At 51.4% G+C, this 20,702-nt stretch overlaps 1 protein-coding gene across 7 annotated transcripts in view; it reads left to right on the top strand.

Moving 5' to 3' along the window:
* Positions 1 to 1,878: 1,878 nt before the first annotated feature.
* IDO1 (indoleamine 2,3-dioxygenase 1) overlaps positions 1,879 to 20,702 on the top strand; it is a 61,018-nt gene continuing 42,194 nt past the window's right edge. The window contains exons 1-6 of one of the 7 annotated variants that reach the window (XM_073325294.1): positions 1,879 to 1,934; positions 4,784 to 4,948; positions 5,046 to 7,286; positions 7,435 to 7,604; positions 7,702 to 7,794; positions 9,769 to 9,891. In XM_073325294.1, the coding sequence (XP_073181395.1) occupies positions 7,717 to 7,794; positions 9,769 to 9,891 (201 nt within the window). In that variant the 5' untranslated portion in view covers positions 1,879 to 1,934; positions 4,784 to 4,948; positions 5,046 to 7,286; positions 7,435 to 7,604; positions 7,702 to 7,716. Of the gene's footprint in view, positions 1,935 to 2,436; positions 4,657 to 4,783; positions 4,949 to 5,045; positions 7,287 to 7,434; positions 7,605 to 7,701; positions 7,795 to 9,704; positions 9,892 to 20,702 lie in introns of those variants that run through there. The other 6 variants (XM_073325296.1, XM_073325295.1, XM_073325293.1 and 3 more) reach the window with 6 other exon arrangements.

The following is a 20,702-nucleotide window of genomic DNA, read 5'->3' as shown; positions in this document are numbered from 1 at the left end:
ACACAAGGCCTTACTCGGGGTTTGTCTACACTGGAGCTGGAAGGTGTAACTTCCAGGTAAAGGAGACATACCTGACTAGCTTTGATCTAGCTAGTGCACTAGAAAGAGAAATGTAGCCATAGCAGGACTAGCCACTCCAAGTATGATCCAGTCAGAGACCAAAAGTACATATTCAGGGCAACCAGCCCCTTGCACCACCTTGGCTGCACTTCTGTTTTCAGCATGCTGCTTAATCAGAGCTAGGGCAGAATTCACACGTTCTAGCTCTAGTACAGACATACCTTCTGTGGCCAGCAAAATGAAGAAACCACAGCTGCTCTCTTTATACATTTGATCATGCAAAAAGAAATCTAATACCCTGCCTTTAGAGACATTAAAACCAGTAATAAAACAAACATTGAAAGGGAAACATCAAAGTTTTCAAAATGCCAATAAGGAGCTATCTCACACAATATATGCAGGGCGACATACCCATGAACCCTGGCTAAGAGTACATCTACACCACATAGGGTGACCAGACAGAAAGTGTGAAAAATCGGGAGAGGGGGTGGGGGCTAATAGGCGCCTATCTAAGAAAAAGATCCAAAAACCAGGACTGTCCCTATAAAATCGGGACATCTGGTCACCCTAAGACCACAAACCAAGGTACAATTGTGGCAGGGGTAGGTATACCTGCACGAGCTTTAATCCAGCGAGCGCAGGCAACAGTGGAGTGTAGATCTGGGGGCATGGCGCACTGAGGACCCTGGCTAGGTACTGAGGTTGCTAATCTGCACTGGAACCCGATTCTCTGCAATTGTTACCTGTGCCGCGTAAATTGAAGCTGGGTTGGGTGTGCCGGCCTGCCCCTGCTACAATTACACCTTTAAATCAGCGCTGTGGACGGACCGTCTCTTCCATATGCCAGATGGCAAATGTTAGAGTTTGGGCTGTGGCGTGACCGAGCACTGTGGGGGGAGAGGAGACGGCAGAGGTGGGCCTGTCTCTCCCTTGCACGCTGGGAGAGGGGGGCGAGGGCACCGCCAGCACGCTCTGCTGAGGTGCTGCGGCCTCACCCTCTCGCAGGCTGCCTGGGCCAAGCCAGCCCCCCCTTCCACCGTGGGCTCAGCTGCCTGGGCGGAGGTGGAGGCGACGCGAGGGCAGGGGTCTCTGCCTGGCCCCGAGGGACGCAGCGGGGGCTCCCCGGAGAAGCAGGGGGCGGTTGGCCAGGCACCTGGACCCCACAGCGCGCTTGGTAACAGCGGGCGCTGCCGCCGGCGGGAGGGGGTGCAGGGGGGCTGCAGCCCTTGTAGATGGGGGGGCAGAGGGCCAGGCCCCCCACTTTTTAACAGCTGAGGGGGCAGGAGACAGTGGTACCGTACCCCCCCAACTGATACCGCTGCAAAGGCTCGCCGGTGGAGGGGTCAGGGGTGACCCTGCTCCCCAAAACTATACCCCATCAAAACGTGGGGGGCATGGCTCTCCCCCTTTTACGAATGGGGGGCCCTGACCCCCGGTTCCATCACCGGTGGGTGGGGGCAGTTGAGACAGGGGAAGCTACGGGGAGATGCGGGGGGACGAGAAGGGGAAGCCGCGAGCCGGCACGAGCGGGGGGCGGAGCTCGGGTCGGGGGCGGAGCTCGGGTGGGGCGGCACGAGCGGGGGGCGGAGCTCGGGTGGGGCGGCACGAGCGGGGGGCGGAGCTCGGGTCGGGGGGCGGAGCTCGGGTGAGGCGGCACGAGCGGGGGGCGGAGCTCGGGTCGGGCGGCACGAGCGGGGGGCGGAGCTCGGGTGAGGCGGCACGAGCGGGGGCCGGAGCTCGGGTCGGGGGGCGGAGCTCGGGTGAGGCGGCACGAGCGGGGGGCGGAGCTCGGGTGAGGCGGCACGAGCGGGGGGCGGAGCTCGGGTCGGGGGCGGAGCTCGGGGACCTCAAGCCGCAGGCCGGGCGGCAAGCAGGTGCGGTATGATGAGAGGAGGAGGCACCTGCCCGAGCGGGGAAACGGGCGTCTCCGATTGGGTGGGAATCTGGGTGGGGCTTGTGGGCGGAGGGCGGAGCCTGCAGAAAGGGGCCGGCCCGCGGCCACAACCGGCGGCAGAGAAGCGGCGCGGCGGCCGCTGTCGGGTCTCCCCGAGCGCGGGGCAGACGGGCCCGGCCCGGCCCGCCCGAGGAGCCCCCGCCGCGGCGGGAGTTGCCCCGCTGGGGCAGCTGGACGGAAAGGGCCCCCGCGGGCGGGGCCGGGTGGCAGCCCTTGCCGGGGAGGGCTGGGCCGGGCCGGCCGCCTGCGGGCTCCAGGGGCGGGGCCGGGGCAGGACGCAGCCCTGCGCAGGGCACCGGGAAACGTGGTGCCCCAAATCTCCGGGGGCCCTGCGCGGCCGCGGCTTCCCGGGCTCCGGGAGCGGCTCCCGCCCGCCCCGCTGCGGCGCCGAGCGGCCCCCTGCGCGCAGGGAGGCGCCCCTCTCCTTGGGGCGGGGGGGAGAGCGCCGGCCTGAACCCCGCAGTGCCGTGAGCGGCGGGACCTCCCTGTCCCGAGGGCGCAGGTCCCTCCCCCTCGGCTCCGTTAGCCGCCCGCGGAGAGTGACCGCCCTGTAAGAAGGGGGCAGGAGACGCCCCCGTGCCTCAGTGAGGAGGTCGAGCTCGGTAATCCCCGCGGTCAGCGTAGAGTTCAGTCTCCCCTTTTGCCCTGGTGGGGTTAAGAACCGGTGGCATGCTACTCGGTGACCTCCCTGTAATCGGGGTCCGGCTCACGTCCCTGTGGCTGGTGGGGTTTAGGGCTCGCTTACTAGGCTGGAGGCCAGTGACCTGCCTGTAACTTTGGGTTTTGGTCTTTTCCCCTTTTGGCTTTCTCGGCACTGTGGTGCTCCAGCCAGGCAGTCAGGAAGACCGCTCGCTTCACAAGAGTTCAGGTCTGGATTTTCATTCGCCGAGGATATTGAGCCCCTAAGTACCTTGAGACCGAGTGACCGCCCTGTAAGTAGGGTTCTTGTCTCTCAGCATGTGAGCTCCAGGTGCTAAACCCTGCTGGCTGGCTAGTCAGCATGGCCCACCCTGTATCTAGGGTTCTTGTCTCTCCCCGTGTGAGCTGTAAGTGGGAAACCGTGCTGTCTGGCTAGTCGGCTGAGCGCCCTGTAAGTAGGGTTCTGGTCTCATTCCTCTGGCATGAGCAGGGTGACCTTTTGTGCCTTTTTTGAATACGCTGGGCCCATAGCCTTTCCCAGTTTGTTCTTTTTCTGTTTTGGGAAGTGCTGTTTCATCTGGTATGTCTGTGCTGGAGAGCGAATGTGATGTGCATGGGTGTGGAAGGTCTTTAGTTATTATTTATTTGTAAATTGCTGCAGCTTTTTTGGTTTTTTTTTTTGGTTGGTTTGAATGAGCTCTTCCCAGAACTAGAAAAAGAACTGTTGGTTATTTTGCCCCCCATTTACCCGTATAGTGGCACGATTGATGGTTTGGGTCTCATGCCTTAAGGCTGAAAAGGTGTTTGGGCCCCTTACTTAAGTTCCTCTAGATCGTGTGATCTCCCTGTATCATCCCCCTCTCCCTTCTGGGTGAATGATGGACTTCCAAGAACCTTAGGTCTGCGGGACCTCCCTGTAACCAAGGTTGAGGTCTCTTGGTATTTAGGCTCCATTAAGCCAGCCGTTGAGCATGGCCACCCTGTAAAGACAAGCCCTGGTCACATCCATGGTCCTTGGTGGAAAGGGAGATTAGAGCTTTCTAATACCTTGAGGATATGACCTCCCTATAATTTGGCTTCAGGTCTCTTTTTCCCTTTGGTATGTTAGCTACCTTGTTTAGCCATTTTCCCGCCCCTCTTCCCCCACCCTGTATCGAGGGTTTGGGTCTCATCCCTGACCCTCCCAGCTCTTTTTTAGTACCTTGGCCTTGAGTGGCTGCCCTGTAATTAGGTGGCAGGTCCCATCCCTTGCTTACGGGGGGGTTAGTGAACCCTTTGGGGACCTAGAGCAGCAAGACCTCCCTGCAACTGCAGTTCAGAGGTGTCTCCTTCTTGCTTTCTTGTGACTCTTCTCCTTTTTGGCTTCTGAGTCAGAGTGGCCGTCCTGTAAGAAGGGTGCAGGTCACCCGAGTGGGGATCAGGAACCAGTGGCAGCTAGAGCAGTGAGACCGCCCTGTAACCACAGTTCAGATCGTTCCTCTCTTTTTCTCTTGGGCTTGTGAACCCTTGACAGGCTGCTCGGTGTGACCTCCCTGACTTCTTTCTCGTTTATGTGGGATTAGGGGGCTGTCTTGGTCCCCTGAGAGCTCTCTGTAACTTAGGGTTTTGGTCTCTAGTCATTAAGCTGCTCTTGCAGGCTGGCCAGAGTGACCATTCTGTAATTGGGGCTCAGGTCACGTCCCTCTCGCTTATGGGGGGAATTCAGGTCTTAATCACGCAGGTCTTTGGGACCTCCCTGTAATCAGGGTTGTGTCCTTCTTTTTGCTCTTGTGGGATTATGGCCCTTTAGGCTCAGCAGAGAGATCTCCTCCACAGTTAGGCTGCGAGTCACATTGGCCCCTTTGACGCTCCAGGCACAGTCCTAGTCCTCTGGGGTGAGTTTCAAGCTCGCCCTGGGCTCTGCAGCGACAACTCCTGGGTTCTGGCTTGCTTTTGATCGTCTGAGTCCAGAGAGTCTGCAACAACTGCTGGCGAATTCAAGGTTCCGTTCAACCCTTTACCTGGTTTGTTTATTTTGTTAAACCAGTCAGTACACAGCACCTTGTGTCTGTGAGTCTTGCTGTTTAAAGTGCATTTCTCACTACCCCCTCCCCCACCCCAGGCATAACATGCTGCTGATTTATTTCATAGTGAGGAAGCTGCTGGCTCCACAGTAGGGCATCAGTTGAGTCTTTGGCACTTTGGGAGAGTTGGAGGCCTGGGCATCGAGTGTGCCATCAAAGCACATGATGGAGACAGCTCAGAATTCCCTGCCAGCTATAGGTCGAAGGCTGCCTCTGGAGGCAAGAAGACAAGGTAGCAACTTTAATGCGCACTGTTTATATTTGAAGATCTACAGACTCTCTTAATCCTGTCATAACCTGTCTTGCACACTCCCTCTCTCCATTTCCAGCACGTGAGGAAGAAAATGGGAAGGAGGAAAGAAAAGATGATCCGGAAGATGGAAGAGGAGGAGAAAATACACACCGGGCACAATGACCGTCCTGTAATTAGGGTGGAAGTCCCTCTTCTTTGTGGGGTTGGCGGGGGAGGGGAGAGCACCAGCCTGAATCCAGTAGTACCTTGAGCAGTGAGACCTCCCTATAACTAGGGTGTAGGTCTCTTTCCCCCTCGGCTCCGTTAGCTGGCTGGGGAGTGGTAAGAAGGGTGCAGATGACATCCCTGTGTCTCAGTGATGTCATTGAGCTCTTTAATCCCTATGGGTAATGTAGCCTCCCTGCAAGTAGAGTTCAGTCTCCCCTTTTGCTGTGGTGGGTTTAAGAACCGTTGGCATGCTACTCGGTGACTTCTCTGTAATCGGGGTCTGGCTCACGTCCCTGTGGTTGGTGGGGTTTAGGGCTCACTTACTAGGCTGGACGCCAGTGACCTGCCTGTAACTTTGGGTTTTGGTCTTTTCCCTTTTGGCTTTCTTGGCACTGTGGTGCTTCAGCAAGGCAGTCAGGAAGACTGCTCACTTCACAAGAGTTCAGGTCTTGATTTTCATTCACCGAGGATATTGAGCCCTTAAGTACCTTGAGACCAAGACTGCCCTGTAAGTGGGAAACGGTGCTGTCTGGCTAGCCGGCCTGAGCGCCCAGTAAGTAGGGTTCTGGTCTCGTTTCTCTCTCCTATGGCATAAGCAGGGTGACCTTTTTTTGCCTTTTTAATACGCTGGGCCCTTAGCCTTTCCCAGTTTGCTCTTTTTCTGCTTTGGGAAGTGCTGTGTCATCTGGTATGTCTGTGCTGGAGAGCGAATGTGGTGTGCATGGGGTGAAAGGTCTTTGGTTATTTTATTTTGTAAATTGCTGCAGCTTTTGTGTTTTTGGTTTGGTTTGAATGAGCTCTTCCCAGAACTAGAAAATACTGTTTGTTTGGTTTTTTTATGCCCCCCATTTACCCGTATAGTGGCACGATTGACTGTTTGGGTCTCGTGCCTTAACGCTGAAAAAGCGTTTGGGCCCCTTGCTAAGATCCTCTAGACCGTGTGATCTCCGTGCATCACTTCCCTCTCCCTTCTAGGGGAATGTTGGACTTCCAAGAACCTTAGGTCTGAGGGACCTCCCTGTAACCAAGGTTGAGGTCTCTTGGTATTCTCCATTAAGCCAGCCGGTGAGAGTGGCCACTGTGTAAAGACGAGCACTGGTCACATCCCTGTGCCTTGGTGGAAGGGGAGATTAGAGATTTCTAATACCTTTGGGGATATGACCTGCCTGTAATTTGGCTTCAGGTCTCTCTTTTTTTTTTTTTTTCCTCCCCTTTGGTACGTTAGCCACCTTGTTTTAAGACTTCCCCGCTCTCTTCTCTTCTCTCCTACCCCCCCCCCCCATTCTCAAGGGTACGGGTCTTGTCCCTGGTCCTCTCGGCTCTTTTTAGTACCTTGGCCTTGAGTGGCCTCCCTGTAATTAAGTGGCAGGTCCTATCCCTTGCTTGCGGGGGGTTAGTGAACCCTTTGGGGACCTAGAGCAGCAAGACCTCCCTGCAACTGCAGTTCAGAGGTGTCTCCTTCTTGCTATCTTGTGACTCTTCTCCTTTTTGGCTTCTGAGTCAGAGTGGCCGTCCTGTAAGAAGGGTGCAGGTCACCCGAGTGGGGATCAGGAACCAGTGGCAGCTAGAGCAGTGAGACCGCCCTGTAACCACAGTTCAGATCGTTCCTCTCTTTTTCTTTTGGGCTTGTGAACCCTTGACAGGCTGCTCGGTGTGACCTCCCTGACTTTTCTCGTTTATGTGGGATTAGGAGGCTGTCTTGGTCCCCTGAGAGCTCCTTGTAACTTAGGGTTTTGGTCTCTGGCCAGCCTGCAAGAGCAGCATAATGACTAGAGTGACCATTCTGTAATTGGGGCTCAGGTCACGTCCCTCTTGCTCATGGGGGGCGGGGGGGCAGGGTTCAGGTCTTAATTTTGTGGGACTTCTCTTTTTGCTCTTGTGGGATTATGGCCCTTTAGGCTAAGCAGAGGGACCTCCTCTATAGTTAGGGTACAAGTCACATCAGCCCCTTTGCTGCTGCTGATATGCACTCCAGAGGGCCAGGACTGTGTCCAGCTCATCCTGGGTTCTACAGCGACGCCTCCTGGGTTCTGCCTCTTTTGATCGTCTGAGTCCAGAGAGTCTGCAACAACTGCTGGCGAGTTCAAGGTTCCGTTCAACCCTTTACCTGGTTTGTTTGTTTGTTTTTTTTCTTTCTGTTTTGTTTGTTAAACCAGTTAGTACACAGCACCTTGTGTCTGACTCTTGCTGTTTAAAGTGCATTTCTCACTAACAACCCCCCCCGCCCCGGCATAACATGCTGCTGATTTATTTCATAGTGAGGAAGCTGGAAACCTGGCTCCACAGTAGGGCATCAGTTGAGTCTTTGGCACTTTGGGAGAGTTGGAGGCCTGGGCATCGAGTGTGCCATCAAAGCACATGATGGAGACAGCTCAGAATTCCCTGCCAGCTATAGGTCGAAGGCTGCCTCTGGAGGCAAGAAGACAAGGTAGCAACTTTAATGCGCACTGTTTATATTTGAAGATCTACAGACTCTCTTAATCCTGTCATAACCTGTCTTGCACACTCCCTCTCTCCGTTTCTAGCACGTGAGGAAGAAAATGGGAAGGAGGAAAGAAAAGATGATCCGGAAGATGGAAGAGGAGGAGAAAATACACACCGGGCACAATGACCGTCCTGTAACTAGGGTGGAAGTCCCTCTTCTTTGTGTCGGGGGTTGGGGAGAGAGAGCGCCAGCCTGAACCCAGTAGTACCGTGAGCAGTGAGACCTCCCTATAACTAGGGTGCAGGTCTCTTCCCCCTCTGCTCCGTTAGCCAGCTGGAGAGAGTGACCACCCTGTAAGAAGGGTGCAGGTGACACCCCTGTTACTCAGTGAGGAGGTTGAGCTCTTTAATCCCCATGGTCAGTGTAGCCTCCCTGTAAATAGAGTTCAGGTCTCCCCTTTTGCCGTGGTGGGTTTAAGAACTGGTGGCATGCTACTCGGTGACGTCCCTGTAATCGGGGTCCGGCTCACGTCCCTGTGGCTGGTGGGGTTTAGGGCTCGCTTACTAGGCTGGAGGCCAGTGACCTGCCCGTAACTTTGGGTTTTGGTCTTTCCCCTTTTGGCTTTCTCGGCACTGTGGTGCTCTAGCAAGGCAGTCAGGAAGACCGCTCGCTTCACAAGAGTTCAGGTCTGGATTTTCATTCACCGAGGATATTGAGCCCTTAAGTACCTTGAGACCGAGTGACCGCCCTGTAAGTAGGGTTCTTGTCTCTCTCAGCATGTGAGCTCCAGGTGCTAAACCCTGCTGGCTGGCTAGTCAGCATGGCCCACCCTGTATCTAGGGTTCTTGTCTCTCCCCGTGTGAGCTGTAAGTGGGAAACCGTGCTGTCTGGCTAGTCGGCTGAGCGCCCTGTAAGTAGGGTTCTGGTCTCATTCCTCTGGCATGAGCAGGGTGACCTTTTGTGCCTTTTTTTAATATGCTGGGCCCATAGCCTTTCCCAGTTTGTTCTTTTTCTGTTTTGGGAAGTGCTGTTTCATCTGGTATGTCTGTGCTGGAGAGCGAATGTGATGTGCATGGGTGTGGAAGGTCTTTAGTTATTATTTGTAAATCGCTGCAGCTTTTTTGTTTTTTTTGTATTTTGGTTTGGTTGGTTGGTTTGAATGAGCTGTTCCCAGAACTAGAAAAAGAACTTTTTTTTTATGCCCCTCATTTACTCGTATAGTGGCACAATTGATGGTTTTGGTCTTGTGCCTTAAGCCTGAGAAGGCATTTGGGCCCCTTGCTTAAGTTCCTCTAGACCATGTGATCTCCCTGCATCATCCCCCTCTCCCTTCTGGGGGAATGATGGACTTCAAGAGCCTTAGGTCTGAGGGACCTCCCTGTAACCAAGGTTGAGGTCTCTTGATATTTATGCTCCATTAAGCCAGCCGGTGAGCGTGGCCACTCTGTAAAGACAAACCCTGGTCACATCCATGGTTCTTGGTGGAAAGGGAGATTAGAGCTTTTTAATACCTTGGGGATATGAACTCCCTGTAATTTGGCTTCAGGTCTTTTTCCCTTTGGTACCTTAGCCACCTTGTTTAGCAATTTTCCCTAGAGCAGCAAGACCTGCCTGCAACTGCAGTTCAGAGGTGTCTCCTTCTTGCTTTCTTGTGACTCTTCTCCTTTTTGGTTTGAGTCAGAGTGGCCGTCCTGTAAGAAGGGTGCAGGTCACCCGAGTGGGGGATCAGGAGCCGGTGGCAGCTAGAGCAGCGAGTCCACCCTGTAACCACAGTTCAGATGGTTCCCCTCTCTTTCTCTTGGGCTTATGAACCCTTGACAGGCTGCTCGGTGTGACCTCCCTGACTTCTTTCTCGTTTATGTGGGATTAGGGGGCTGTCTTGGTCCCCTGAGAGCTCCCTGTAACTTAGGGTTTTGGTCTCTAGTCATTATGCTGCTCTTGCAGGCTGGCCAGAGTGACCATTCTGTAATTGGGGCTCAGGTCACGTCCCTCTCGCTTATGGGGGGGAATTCAGGTCTTAATCACGCGGGTCTTTGGGACCTCCCTGTAATCAGGGTTGTGTCCTTCTTCTCTTTTTGCTCTTGTGGGATTATGGCCCTTTAGGCTCAGCAGAGAGATCTCCTCCACAGTTAGGCTGCGAGTCACATTGGCCCCTTTGACGCTCCAGGCACAGTCCTGGCCCTCTGGAGTGAGTTTCAAGCTCGCCCTGGGCTCTGCAGCGACAACTCCTGGGTTCTGCCTCACTTTTGATCGTCTGAGTCCAGGGAGTCTGCAACAACTGCTTGCGAATGTAAGGGTTAGTTCAAGCCTTTACCCCTTTTCCTGTTTTGTGTTTTGTCTATAACAAATGTCTGATATATATCCTCTGTGGACATGCAGATACTATACATTGCTATGATTTATGCTTTATACTACGCAAGTGAAATATTTTGGGTGTTTTTTCTTATTTGCAACACAAGGTATATGGAACCAATTTTTAGATCTCTGGCATTATTACTTTAAGTGAAGGCCTTTGTTTTGTATAGTCGTATTTAAAAAAAATACAGCTATACAAAACAAAGTACCTCTTAGAAAGAGGAGGTTTTTAAATGCTTGCAGTTCTAGTATTCTCTTTCAATTCAAACAGAACTAAAACTCAAGAGGTTTGGAACTAATGTCAAATTTGCTGCTGTTAAATGTTAATAGGAACAAAATGAACTTTAACAGAAGTCATCAGATTTAATAGTAATATTAAAACTATTAAATCAGTCATACTTATCCATATTAAATTTCATAATCTTTTTGGGTTATTAAACATTTGTACACTAAAGTATAGTGTAAAATTATTGTTGCATTTTGGTCAATCTTTTTAAGACACACCCTTTCTAAATCAAATCTCTGACAAAAAGCTATTCCAGACTTACTGTTTTTTTAAGGAACTGAATCTTATTTGACCTTTTAAGTTATTTGTATACTGAAGAAGGTGGTGGGTGTTGTGTTTTTGGTTTTTTTAGGTCTCTCTTAGGTACCATATTTATATTCCCAAGGGAATTCTGCAGATTAAATGTTTAAACTATGGAATTGAACCTGTTAAGACTCTTAAACTTTAACACCTCCTTTATGTAACAGAGGAAGCTGGATGCTCACCCAGGTGATATGGGGTAATACGGTGAAGCAATCCAGCCTGAATTAGTTGAGCTCTTTAGTGTATAGTGTTGCCAACCCCAAATGTTGAATAATCCTGTCAGGCTCACCAAAAATCCTGAGGTTTTCTAAGAATAATAGATGATGATATGTTCTTTGTAGTTGCCTTCTGCTTTTTGAGCTTTTAGGGTGCCCTGGTGACACATTTTTTGTAGCTTTTTGCACAGCCACGGGGGCTAGAAGGTTCCATCTTTAAGAATGGAGGCTGAAATTGTCATCTATTCACTTGACTGTAGGAGCTGGGGCTTTATAGTCTCCAGATCAATATTCTGGGAACAAAGATGAACAAGTTAGTTTAGCGTGCTCTATATCCATTCTGCCTGGATGCAGATAATTATTCTTAAACTGTTTTAAGACTCATGTTCATTATTCAGATTAACTTTTTTTTGTTCGGCCATGGTTTATTCATCCATAGGTTTGGGGGCTACTTCATGGCTTTCCTGCCTAACTGCTGTGAAGGCGGCACCTTTTCAGCGTCCTGGAACTTCTGTGCTCCAGACTCCTCAACTGAGCTGTATTTACTGAAGTCAGAAAGCTAGCTCTTTCCGTTTGCTCTTTTCCCTGCCACCCCAGCAATTTACCCCTCTGTTTCCTAGCTCTCTCACTTACTACTTTCTCCATGGGACAGATCACAAAATAAGTTAGCCAGGAGAATGACAAATAGGTTTGTTTGTTACCTGGCTAGTTGATTTCATGTTCTTGTTTCCGCCTTTTTTTTCTTTTGCTGGCTGCCAGCAAGTCCAGACTGTCTGACTAGGCCTTCAGGTATGGTTCAAATACTGAGAGTATCTTACATTCTTATTTGTACCAGCTGAACTTGGCACTGTTCAGTTCAGAAGCTCAGAATTCAGGGGCTGTGTGCAAGAGTGTGGCTTTGTACCATGAAGCTCTATTTAGTTTTATGTTGCTGCTGCTGCTGCCAGTAAAAGTGCTACTTTGCTGACTCACATGGCATATGGGTGTTCTCATACAGGAGAATGTGGGAGCAGTGCTGAATTTCAGTGATGCTGTAGACAGTTTAATCTCTGGATACATGCCACTTTGCATAACTACCTTATGGTATGTAGTTGTAGCCCTCTTGGTCCCAGGATATTAGAGAGACAAGGTGGGTGAGTTAATATCTTTCATTTAACTAACTGCTGTTGGTGAGCTGAAGCAGTGCTCTGTATGGCTCGAAAGCTTCTCTTTCCAACAGAAGTTGGTCCATAAAAGATCTTGCCTTATCCACCTTGTCTCCCCAAAAAAGGTGTTAGAAATAGTACCCTTAGTACGAAACTGTTTAATCTTAGAAAAATGGTGTCACCCCTGAATATATACCAGATATTAGAGTGCTTGGTTACGTCGATTCCAATCAGGCGTGTGCTGCATGCACTGTTGTCGGAAAGGTTTTCCATTAGCAGCTCCCATCAGGTTGGCGAGGGAGTCCCCTGGACTGGTGCCTCTGTGGTGCTCAAGATATGACCCTGCCGACCTGACCTCCCCCTTCAGTTCCTTCTTGATGGCTGTCGGAACCGTGACTTGCTTGCTTCGCAAGTGTTGCCTTACCATAATTACCTAGTTCTTGTTTTGTAGTTAGTATAGTTAGTCTAGGTGTTTGTGCGTGGGATATTTCCCTATCCCCCTCAAAACCTTGGGCTCATGGCATGTCCCAGCACTCGAGAAGGGGTAAGTCTCGCAGAGCATGTAACAAGCCCATACCAAATACTGACCCCCATGCCTCTTGCCTGAGGGGTCTAGGGGAGGTGCATCAGACCCAGCCCTGAAAAATCTGCAGGGCTTTTAAAAAAGCAGGATTTCCGTGTGAAGCAGCTGCAGCCTGCTCATGGAATCCCCACTTTGTCAAGGATCTACCAAGGATCAGGCGGAGCACTCTGACATTGGTTTGCAACTCTGGGCCGAGGAAGGACTCTAGTGTGAGACTCTCTGCATCGATGATCCCTGGCACCGCAACAAGGAGCAGCAGCCTGGCACCACTCTACTTCCTTGGTGCCCCACAATCACCATAAAAAGACAGAGGGCACTCTCCTCAGAGCTGCGGAACAGCCAGGGGTTGGTTTGCTGCACCCGAGGAAGGCCAGGCTCCCAGACGGCGAGAGTCGGTGCCGTTGACACAGGTTGGGCAGATGCCAAAGGAACTCATGGGTAGTCTGGAAGCCATTGTGCAGGGGGTTACTACTGTGGCTGTTTTTAGACCCCCTAAGCTTACCATCAGGCCCAGGGTACCCCTTCTAGGGGCTCTAGGTCTGTGATCTCAGGACGCCACCCTTCCCAGTCTTCTAGAGGCCTGCCCCTCAGGGAGCTGAAGCTGCCCTCTCCAGGCCACCCCCTCAGAGTGCAGAGGCAGGGCCAAAACCAGCTCAGGACCTGCTGCTAATGCATGGGACAGTCATCCCTGCTGAGCCAGTGGCCAGAGCCTGGTACAGTCCAGGAGCAACCCAGGCAGCTCGAGGGCCGGGAGGCCCTGTACCACCACTTGCCACCTCATCTTCCTTGCCCAATGAGGCGGTAGCAGGGGCGTCAGCCTCAGGGCCCCTACCTGTTGAGCGCAGGGCACACCAAGACCTGCTCTGTCGCATTGCCCGCAACACTGGCCTGTAGGCGGAGGAAGCAGTCGAGGCAGAGGACCCTACGATAGACCTTCTTGCCCCAAAGGTCCCTCCTGGGTGCCGCTACTGGTAATAAAGACCATCCAAAACACTAAACGCCCTGTGGCAAAGTCCAGCCTCCATTCCGCCCACCACTAGGGGCATAGAGAGGAAGTAGTTTGTCCCTTCCAAGGGCTACGAGTACCTCTTCTCACACCTGCACCCTTGCTTCCCGGTTGTCTCAGCAGTAAACAAAAAGGAGCATCAGGGCCGACAGGCACCGGCGCCCAAGTCTATGGAGACTAAAAACATGGACCTCTTCAGCAGAAAGATCTATCCCGCAGGGGACCTCCAGCTGAGGATAGCCAACCAGCAGGCTATCCTCAGCAGGTACAACTGAAATTCTTGAACTTCCATGTCGAAGTATAAGGAGTTCCTTCCAGCGGAATGAAGGGTGGAATTTTCCGCCATAGTCGAGGAGGGGAAGGCAGTAGCAAGGACTTCCCTACAGGCCTCCCTTGATTCAGCTAATTCAGCTGTCCGTCCCTTTCCTCGGTGGTAATGAGAAGAATTTCCTGGCTCCAAGAGTCCAGGTTACTTCCAGAAGTACAACAGTCCTTGCAGGACTGTTCTCAGACCAGACCGACTCAAAGCTGCACAGCCTGAAACACACGAGGGCAATTTCGAAGTCAATGGGGATGCACACGCCAGCTGCCCAGCACAAGCATTTCAAGCCTCAGCCGTAGCATCAGCCCTGCCCTAGACAAGACCCCTGCCACTGAAAGGGGCAGAAATAACAGGCGCAAGCCTTCAAACCATCCGTCAGGGCAGGGACAGGGCCCGACCGAGCCATTGTTGGGCTCCAAACAAGGTTTTTGAAGGGAGGCTCGAGGACGGTGTACCTGCCGCAATGCCAGATCCTTCCCTGTGCTTCATGAATCGTTCGTCCCACTTCTTCCATTCTCGGTCACAAATAACGTCGGACCGCTGGGAGCTCCGCACAGTAGAAGTGGGATATTCTCTCCAGTTCTGCTCCTCCCTTCCCTCCTACCCCCTGTCCTTGTCATGAGCAACTCCTTATCCAGGATGTGCAATCGCTCTATGACATAGGGGCAGTGGAGGAGGTTCCTAAGGGGCAAGGGATTCTATTCCTGATGCTTCCTTTCTTCTCCCCAAGGCAAAGGGGGAGGGGCCTCAGACCCATTCTAGACCTTTGAGGACTCCACCAGTTCATGGTCAAGTTGAAGTTCTCCAGGGTCTCTCTGAGCACGATCATACCTTCCCTGGATCTGGGAGAATGGTATGTCGCCCTCGACATGAAGGATGCATGTGCAGTTATGGTCTCCCATGTTTAAGGATGAATTCAAACTGGAACAGGTACAGAGAAGGGCTACTAGGATGATCCGGGGAACGGAAAACCTGTCTTACAAAAGGAGACTCAAAGAGCTCAGCTTGTTTAGCTTAACCAAAAGAAGGCTGAGGGGAGATATGATTGCTCCCTGTAAATATATCAGAGGGATAAATACCAGGGAGGGAGAAGAATTATTTAAGCTCGGTACCAATGCGGACACAAGAATGAATGGCTATAAGCTGGCCATTGGGAAGTTTAGACTTGAAATTAGATGAAGGTTTCTAACCATCAGAGGAGTAATGCTCTGGAATAGCCTTCCAAAGGGAGCAGTGGAGGCCAAACGACATATCTGGCTTCAAGACTAAGCTCGATCGCCTAATTTTGGCAATTAATTGATCGTTGAATGTTAGTAGTAAATATGCCCAGTGGCCTGTGATGGGATACTAGATAGGGTGGGATCTGAATTACTACAGAGAATTCTTTTCTGGGTGTCTGGCTGATGAGTCTTGCCCACATGCTCAGGGTTTAGCTGATCGCCATGTTTGGGGTCGGGAAGGAATTTTCCTCCAGGGCAGATTGGCAGAGTCCCTGGTGGTTTTTCGCCTTCCCCTGCAGCGTGGGGCACGGGTCACTTGCTGGAGGATTCTCTGCATTTTGAAGTCTTTAAACTATGAGTTGAGGACTTCAGTAGCTCAGACATAGGTCAGGGCTTTGTTACAGGAATGGGTGGGTGAGATTCTGTGGCCCGCCTTGTGCAGGAGGTCAGACTGGATCATAATGGTCCCTTCTGACCTTAAAGTCCTGAGTGTTGAGTCCACATAGCGATTAATCCGGCACACAGGTGCTTCCCGTGCTTTGTGGTCAACCACAAACATTACCGGTTCACAGCCCTTCCCTTTGGCCTTTCCACGGCCCCCCGGGTGTTCAGCAAGCGTATGTCAGTCGTGGCCGCCTTCCTCTGTCGATGGCAGGTGCAAGTATATCCTTACCTGGAAGACTGGCTGCTTTGGGGCCCTCTGCCTGGTCAGGGATACATTCCTTTGGCTGGATCTCTTCCTTAATGTAGCAAAGTCGACCCTGGAACCAACCTAGAGGATAGAGTTCATCAGGGTGGTCCTGGACTCCATTCAGGTGCGGGCCATCCTTCTAGACTCTCATTTCCAAGGTATCGCGGGCCTCATTCAGGGCCTTCAGAGCTTTCCGACCTTGAGAGCAAGAGGTTGCCAGAGTCTCCTCGGCCACGTGGCTTCATGTACATACGTGACCCACCGCACCCGGCTCCGGCTTCGGCCCTTGCACCCCGGGCGGTAGACTGAGGCGAGCCATGCTTGTAACAGCCTGAATTCAGCGGTCACCATCCCGGAGCGGGTCCTCACCTCCCTCGGCTTGTGACTCGATCCCTGGGTGGTGTGCGAGGGAGTCCCCTTTCACAGCCCTTAGCCTTCCTTGTCCCTGGTCATGGATGCATCCGCTCTGGGGTAGGGCACTCATCTGAGAAACCTTTTGGAGTCAGGGGCTGTGGTCTCCATTTGAGCTCTGCCATCAGCTCTCTCATGTTGATATGGAGGGAGTGTGTCTTGCTTGTTAAGACTTCCAGGCGCACCTGTGTAGTTTGTCCGTGAGAACTGCCACACAACACCATGGCCATGTTCTACATCAACAAGCAATGGTGGGGGCCCATTCCTCCCCGTGCCAAGAAGCTGTTCGGCATAGCCCGCTCCATTCACCTGGTAGCATCCTTTCTTCCCGGGATCCAGAATATGCTGGTGGACTGCCTCAGTAGGTCCTTCCAGTCACAGGAGTGGTCCCTCTGGCCAGATGTCATCCACCTCATCTTCCACAGGTGGGGGTTTCCCCAGATTGACTTATTTGCCACCCGCAGCAGTGAGAAGTGCCCAGCGTTCTGCACCTTCCAAGGTTGCAGCCTGGCTTCCCTCACAGATGTGTTCCTGCTTCTCTGGGCAGGCTACCTGCTTTACACCTTTCCTTCGTTCCCCCTCGTGCACGAGGTTGTGCTCAGATCTGCAGGGATGGGGCAAGGGTGACTCCGGTAGCTCCAGTGTGGCCTCGCCAGCATAGGGACAGCAGAGGGTGCTGGTGCGCCTCATTTTGGAGTACCTCCTGCACCTGAAACAGCAAGGCCTGGTGATGTCCTCCATGGAGGTTCACCTTGCTGCCATCTCTGCCTTCCACCCGGGCTCATCTGGCTGCTTGCTCTTCACCAACCCGATGGTCGGTCGCTTTCTCCAGGGCTTGGACCGTCTCTCTCTTCTGATCTGGTAACCTGTCCCTGCATAGGACCTTAACCTTGCCCTTTCAAAGCTCATGGGGGGGGGGGGGGCCCTGTTTGAACCGCTGGCCACGTGCTCCCTCCTGTATCTTTCCTGGAAGACTGCTTTCCCGGTCGCCATTATGTTGGCGAGACTTGTCTCCGAGCTTGGCCTTTCACACCAGCCAGGGTATTTTCCTGCCTGTTTTTTACCCTAAACCTCATGCTGGTCCCGGAGAGCAGTGGCCAGATTCCCTCTATGTCCACAGGGCCCTTGCCCTAAGCTGTTCATTGCAGTGGTGGACCAGATGAAAGGCCTCCCTGTCTCCTCTCAAAAGATTTGTTCCTGGATCATGTCCAGCATCCGCGCTTGCTATGAGCTGGCTGCGTCGTGACCTCGGCTCTCACCGCACACTCCACGAAGGGCCAGGCCTCGGCGGCGGCGTTCCTGGCCCAGGTACCGATCCAAGAAATCTGCAGGGCAGCGACTCGGTCCTCGGTGTGTAGCTTTGCTTCGCACTACACCATCGTCCAGCACAGGAGAGATGACGTGGCTTTCAGTAGAACGGTTCTGCAGTCAACATTCTTTCACTGTGACCCACTGCCTAGGTAAGGCTTGGGAGTCACCTCATCAGAATCACCTGATTGGAATCGATATGAGCAAGCACTCGAAGAAACGGTTACTCAGCTTCGTAACTGTTTGTTCTTTGGGATGTGTTGCATTCCAAATGTGCCCCGCCTTCCCCCTGTCAGAGTAGCTGGCAAGAAGGAACTGAGGGTGCGCTGGGTCGGCAGGCTCATATATAGAGCATCATCTAGGCGCCACTCCAGGGGGCTCTACAGCCAACCCGATGGATGCCGCAAGGGGGGGAAACTTTCCGACGGCCATGCACGCAGCGCGTGCCTGCCTAGTTGGAGTGGACACGAGCAACATGTCTTGAACAGTTAGTTACAAAGGTGAGTAACCGTGTTTTTCCCTCTGATATTGACCCCTTCTTTCAGCTGTTGGAAATGGGCCACATCCATGCTGATTGAATTGGCCTTGTTAGCGCTGACCCCACACTCGGTAAGGCAACTCCCATCTTTTTATGTGCCGTATATTTATACCTGCCTACTGTATTTTAGTTGGGCATAAGCTTTTGTGGGCTATAACCCACTTCATCGGATGCATGGAGTGGAAAATAGTTGTGGCACCTTAGACTAAGAACGCCTCGTTTTTACATTACAAGGTTTGTCATAAAATGTACTGAATGTATTTCTGATTTAATTTCCTTAGCGTGAATAGCTGTTCCAGTGAGAAAATGCTAATGTACCATCAGTGCCTTGTTTGAATGCAAGGGAAGGGGTGTGCACTTTTTTTTTTTCTCAGATGTCAAGGGATCGTGGGTGAGTCTGAGTGTAAGAACTTTGAAAATTTACCCAGTTTTTAGCCTGGCAGAAGATGTGAAATCTCAGATGTGTAGGTTTAACGTTCGGCACAATAAAGAGCGGGGGCGCCGATCAAACTTACAGCGACGGAAGGCCATTTCAGCCCTACCCCTGGAGACGAGCGTGTCTCCATAGTAACAGATTACATTGAGTTAGCTCACTGCCTGAACATCTGCAGAGCATGGTCTTTTGCACGGCGGTGTGCATCGGTTCTGAATGCTGCTGCTCTCACTACCATGCTGTAAACATTTGTGAGCACGAGTGGCATCACGGGACTAAAGACCTGCAGTATGACCAAAGGAAATGCCATAAATACGGTGTTGGGTTCTTAAAATTTTGCCGACTTAAAACCAAATACCCCTGTAAGGAGGGTGAAGTCAGTTTCCTGAAAATCCCCTCCAAAGAAGTAATGTATTTTTTTTTTATTGTTAAAAAGCCAGTGCTCTGTTTTACAGCATTGGTCATGTTGGGAAATTGACAAGTAATAAATAACCTCTGGCTTTCTCTACTTTGTGAATGGACTAAAAAGTTGTAAGGAGAGCTTTATTCCAGGGTAGGCCAACAGGAGACCACCGATGAGGTGGCATCATATTGCGTGCTTGTAGGACTGCCAAAGGGGTCCTTCTTGGCAACCCAATTGTAAATTGAAGCCAGGTGTTGCTTAGACCAAAAAGCATATTGTATTTGTTGTTTCATTAAATAGAATGTTTGGTTAAAAAAAATCACAAAATATTATGTAAACTTTCACTGTTTATATATAAAATGTTTATACACACAAAAGCCAAATAATGCTAAATAGTCAAACTAAAACTGATTCCCTTCGCTATTAATGGCAGAGCCTGCCTTTTTTTTCTAACATTCTTCAGGTAATTCCAGAATAGAAATGGGAGCGTGCTACTCAGGAGAATGAAACAGACTTTTCTATTGTCTTTAAAGTCTCTGGTTCACACTATTGCATGTTTACACTTTAGCCATTTATTTTCAAACACATGCAGAATGTGCTCATAGTTTTGCCTGTACCGAACTATCAAAAGACACAGACTCCTTTATCCTCCACTTGTCACTAGCACATCGGATGCCTTTAAAGCTCATCCTCATATGGCCTGAAGCAGCAAATCCTGAACGATGGCACTGGGAAACAAGCCACCCGTGTAAGGCCCACGTTACAGCAGGGGTCCCCAAAGGCAACCCTTGTTAGGATGTTAAACTACAGCAACCAGGAAATTGACCCCTTCCTCTAGGAACAAGAATTCTCTATCTTGTATGACTTCTACAAGGGAAAGTATGCCAAGCAAGTCTTGATGAATGTGATATTCCAGAATATTGCAATAGATTTTCAGTGTGGTGCCAAGATGATGATGTTTCATCGTACACAGATGTAACTATAGTAATGGCCCTGGCTTTGGCCTGGAGTTCCATCTCCTGTGACGAACGGATACCGCGCGGCTCTTTTGCAAAGGCGAGGCTCACGGTGGGTGTTGGACCAATTATGGCAACAAAAACAGGTTTTGCCAGATGCTGTCCGTCCTGTAGGTACTGTACCACTAACACACTGATTATGGTAGCATTTCTGTTAATGCTACTGTGTCTTATAGTTGCCTATCATCGTATATAGCAGCTGTTTCCATTATATGTACTATTCGTCATTGCGAAGGATCCCAAAGCCCTCGGTGCTTACTGATGTGTTATCTTAGGTAGGGATTTCCACATCCACTGCTGATGTGCAGGTGTGTAATGACATGCAGCAGAACATGTGGGATGGGGAAATAAGAATAATTTTGCGTCCTATGGAAGCTGCAGGGGGAATGTAGGTGTGACGTTATTGATGTGAACTGGGACCGTATAGATCCTTGTCGGTGCGACCGAGATCCTGTAGTGGTGCCGAATCTCGTATAAAAGGTGTCTAAGATAAGGTTATGGTTTGCTGGTTATGATGAAATACAAACATGATACACGCGGACAGCATAAAGTTATAAGTATTGGCTCCATACTGTCTGTATTTCAGACTTGTGCTATGCTTCTGGGTGACACCCCAGACAATGGGCCATCGAGCAGGCTACGCGGTGCTGATGCCAAATTAAGGCCCAATGAATGTCCATTAAGGACCGTGGGCCATACAGTTGACCCTTGTGACTTGGCAAGGTATGCAGCGACCCGCCTATGGACCGAATTCTTAGGGTTTTTCAATGCCTTGCGCTAGATAGCATGTCTTTGAAGACAAGATGGGGGAGATGCATCAGCCTTTTATAGTCTCTTGCCATGTGGTCTCTGCTTTCTTTATCCCA

This window comes from Lepidochelys kempii, chromosome 26 (genome assembly GCF_965140265.1).
Source record: "Lepidochelys kempii isolate rLepKem1 chromosome 26, rLepKem1.hap2, whole genome shotgun sequence".
In the NCBI taxonomy this organism is placed as follows: Eukaryota; Metazoa; Chordata; order Testudines; family Cheloniidae; genus Lepidochelys; species Lepidochelys kempii.
Note: the sequence above shows the minus strand (reverse complement) of the source record. Positions and strands in the feature narration are given on the sequence as shown.